This window comes from Vigna umbellata, chromosome 5, assembly GCF_029865625.1.
Source record: "Vigna umbellata cultivar VRB3 chromosome 5, Vumbellata_1.0, whole genome shotgun sequence".
Taxonomy (NCBI): Eukaryota; Viridiplantae; Streptophyta; class Magnoliopsida; order Fabales; family Fabaceae; genus Vigna; species Vigna umbellata.
Window position 1 is genome coordinate 17,428,090 of NC_142169.1, and position 2,627 is coordinate 17,430,716.

At 36.4% G+C, this 2,627-nt stretch overlaps 1 protein-coding gene across 1 annotated transcript; it reads left to right on the forward strand.

Moving 5' to 3' along the window:
* The first annotated feature begins 400 nt into the window (after positions 1-400).
* Positions 401-1,716, forward strand: LOC124830709 (uncharacterized). Its single transcript, XM_047304506.2, has one exon. It carries the CDS (start codon positions 664-666, stop codon positions 1,525-1,527), a length of 864 nt encoding a protein of 287 aa, XP_047160462.1. The 5' UTR covers positions 401-663; the 3' UTR covers positions 1,528-1,716.
* The last annotated feature ends 911 nt before the right edge of the window (positions 1,717-2,627 follow it).

A 2,627-nucleotide genomic window follows, 5' to 3' on the forward strand; every position in this document is an offset into this window, starting at 1 on the left:
TAAATATGTTTTAAGTTTTTAAACTTTTATATGAAATTAAAATTCATTTCTTTAAAAATTTTAAAATTTTAATATAGTTTACCTCCAAACTTTAAAAATAATAAATTTAATTCTTTTAACTTAATATCAAATTCATTTATTAATTGAGATTGTTATTTCCAATAATTTAAAGAATTTAAATATTAATATAAACTCCTTCCATATATTCAAAAGCTTCAAAGTAATTGGATTTAAAATATCTATATTTATGTACTTTTAAATTTTAAAATTAAAATATATTAAAATATAAAATATAAAAAAAAATTAATATTACATCAAATTTAATAACTAAAACATATTTAATCCGAAATTAAATTATATGAACGATGGACTATGATTATATTTTCTAAAAATTAATTTTTAATCACTCTTACATTAAATATCCACGCGCATGTCGGGACGACAGACACGGTACATTAGCACAAACGTGAATGGAACGCCGAGAGAACCTTCCATTCAAGCCTACTACGGGACATGACATTTAACAAAATAAACATTGAAGATTAGTTTTCTCGCGAAGTTTCTCGTTGAATCCGCGCACAAATACATCGATAAAACCTAAGATCGCATCAAATTTTCATTCCAACGTTAAAATTTTTCTAAACCCCAAAAAATCAGAAAACAATGGAACCAGATCAAAGATGCATGGAGGTGAAACTCATTTCGTGTAAGGACCTCAGAGCCTTCAACTTTTTCCAAAAGCTCACAGTTTACGCTACCGTCTTCATCGACAGCGAGGATCCGAAGACGGAAATGACGGAGGAAAGGAAGCAGCGACAGCGAACCCTAACGCACAGAGAAGGCGACGGCGATGGCACCAACCCCGAATGGAACAACTACGCACGTTTCGATTTGGGGTGGCTATCGCGCTCGCCACGCCACTCCGATTATGATGATCTCTTCCTCTGCTTTGAGTTCCGCCACGACGGCGTCATCCTCGGGGACAAAGTCGTCGGCGAATGCCGCGTGGCGTTCTCTGATCTGATCCGCGATGCTGCCGCCGGCACGGCGAGGTTCGTGAGCTACGAGGTTCGATCCCCCGAGGGAAAGCCCAATGGTATCTTCAATTTCTCGTACAAATTGATTGGGTTTGGCATTGGGATTGGAAATTGGAGTGGGAGTGTGAGCGGAACGCAATCGTCGCAGTTTCTTGAAGGGAGAATCTCAGGGTACCCTGTTCTGGCACCGGAGGATTGCGCGTGCGCTTCCAATAGGGTACAATATCCCACGTGCGAAATTGAGAACACGTTCTGCTACCCAGCGGTCGCGATGCCGGTGGGGTGTCCCGTCTATCCGGCAACTGCTCCACCGCCGCCGGTTATGCTTCCGTCGTACGGAGAGTATAATTTCAATTACCCACAACCACCGCCACCCCCGCAGGTTGCGTATCCATATCCTCCCCAGCCTCCTCCGGTGCATGCTTACCCTCATTTTGGGCCGGAGCCCCATCCTTGGCTACAAGGCCCATATAGTGAACGCAGGTGGTAATGGACTAATGAAGAATACAAAGCCCATACTTTTTCTGCAGTGTTTATTTTGACAACATTTAGCTGTAGAATTTTATTTATTTATTTCTTTTTACTATTTCTGTCTTGTAGGGTTCTCCATATTTTATACACGGAAATTTTGTTGTAAACGTTTTTGTTAATATTTGAAATTTTTTTTTTATTTTGTTGCCACTATGAGTAAAATATTTTTCTTTCATTTTAACATTATATTTCTTCCTCTCTTTCTTCTACAAGTTGCAAAGGTTGGTGGTGGTGGAAAGAATTATTAAGTAGTCTCCCTCTCGTGGTGCAGTGTGGCTCTCGTAGTGCAGTGTGTGTTGCTTCCTCAAGGTGCGTATTCAAATAAACCTTCAAATAAAACCCTAAAATAAAAAACGTAACCATTAAGACATCCTTCAACGAATGTCAAAATCTTTCAACGGATGTCAAAATCCTTCAACGGATATCAAAATCCTTCAACGGATGTCAAAATCCTTCAACGGATGTCAAAATCCTTCAACGGATGTCAAAATCCTTCAACGGATGTCAACATCCGGATTCGTTTTACCTTAAACGGATGTTGACATCCGTTAAAGGATGTCACCTCCGTTTAAAAGTTACGTTTTTTATTTTAGGATTTCTTTTATTAGTTTATTATTTATTTTGGAAATATTTTAATAATTTAATTTAAATGTTTTGATTTATTATTTTTGAATTTATTTTAATAATGTAAGGAAAATGAAGAAGAAAGAAACGAAGGAGGAGAAGTGAAACGAAGAAGACAAATTGGGTTGCAGAGTAAAACGAAAGACAAATTATTATACGAAAATGAGAGATGGAAAGATTGGGTGCAGGAGTAAAGTAGGAGAACTAGGTTTGAAATAAATTAAAATAATAAAAGTAAAAAATTTTAATCTGAGGATATAATTGGAATTAAAATAAATTGGAGAGGTGGAGGAAGAAAGGTGTGGTGGAGGGAGCAACACACCTTGAGGAAGAAAAATATTTTTTATCTAATTTTTCTAATAAAAGAAAAATTAGATAAAAACAAAATTAGATAAAGAATAAACTAATAAAAGAATAAACTAATCATTTTTCTAA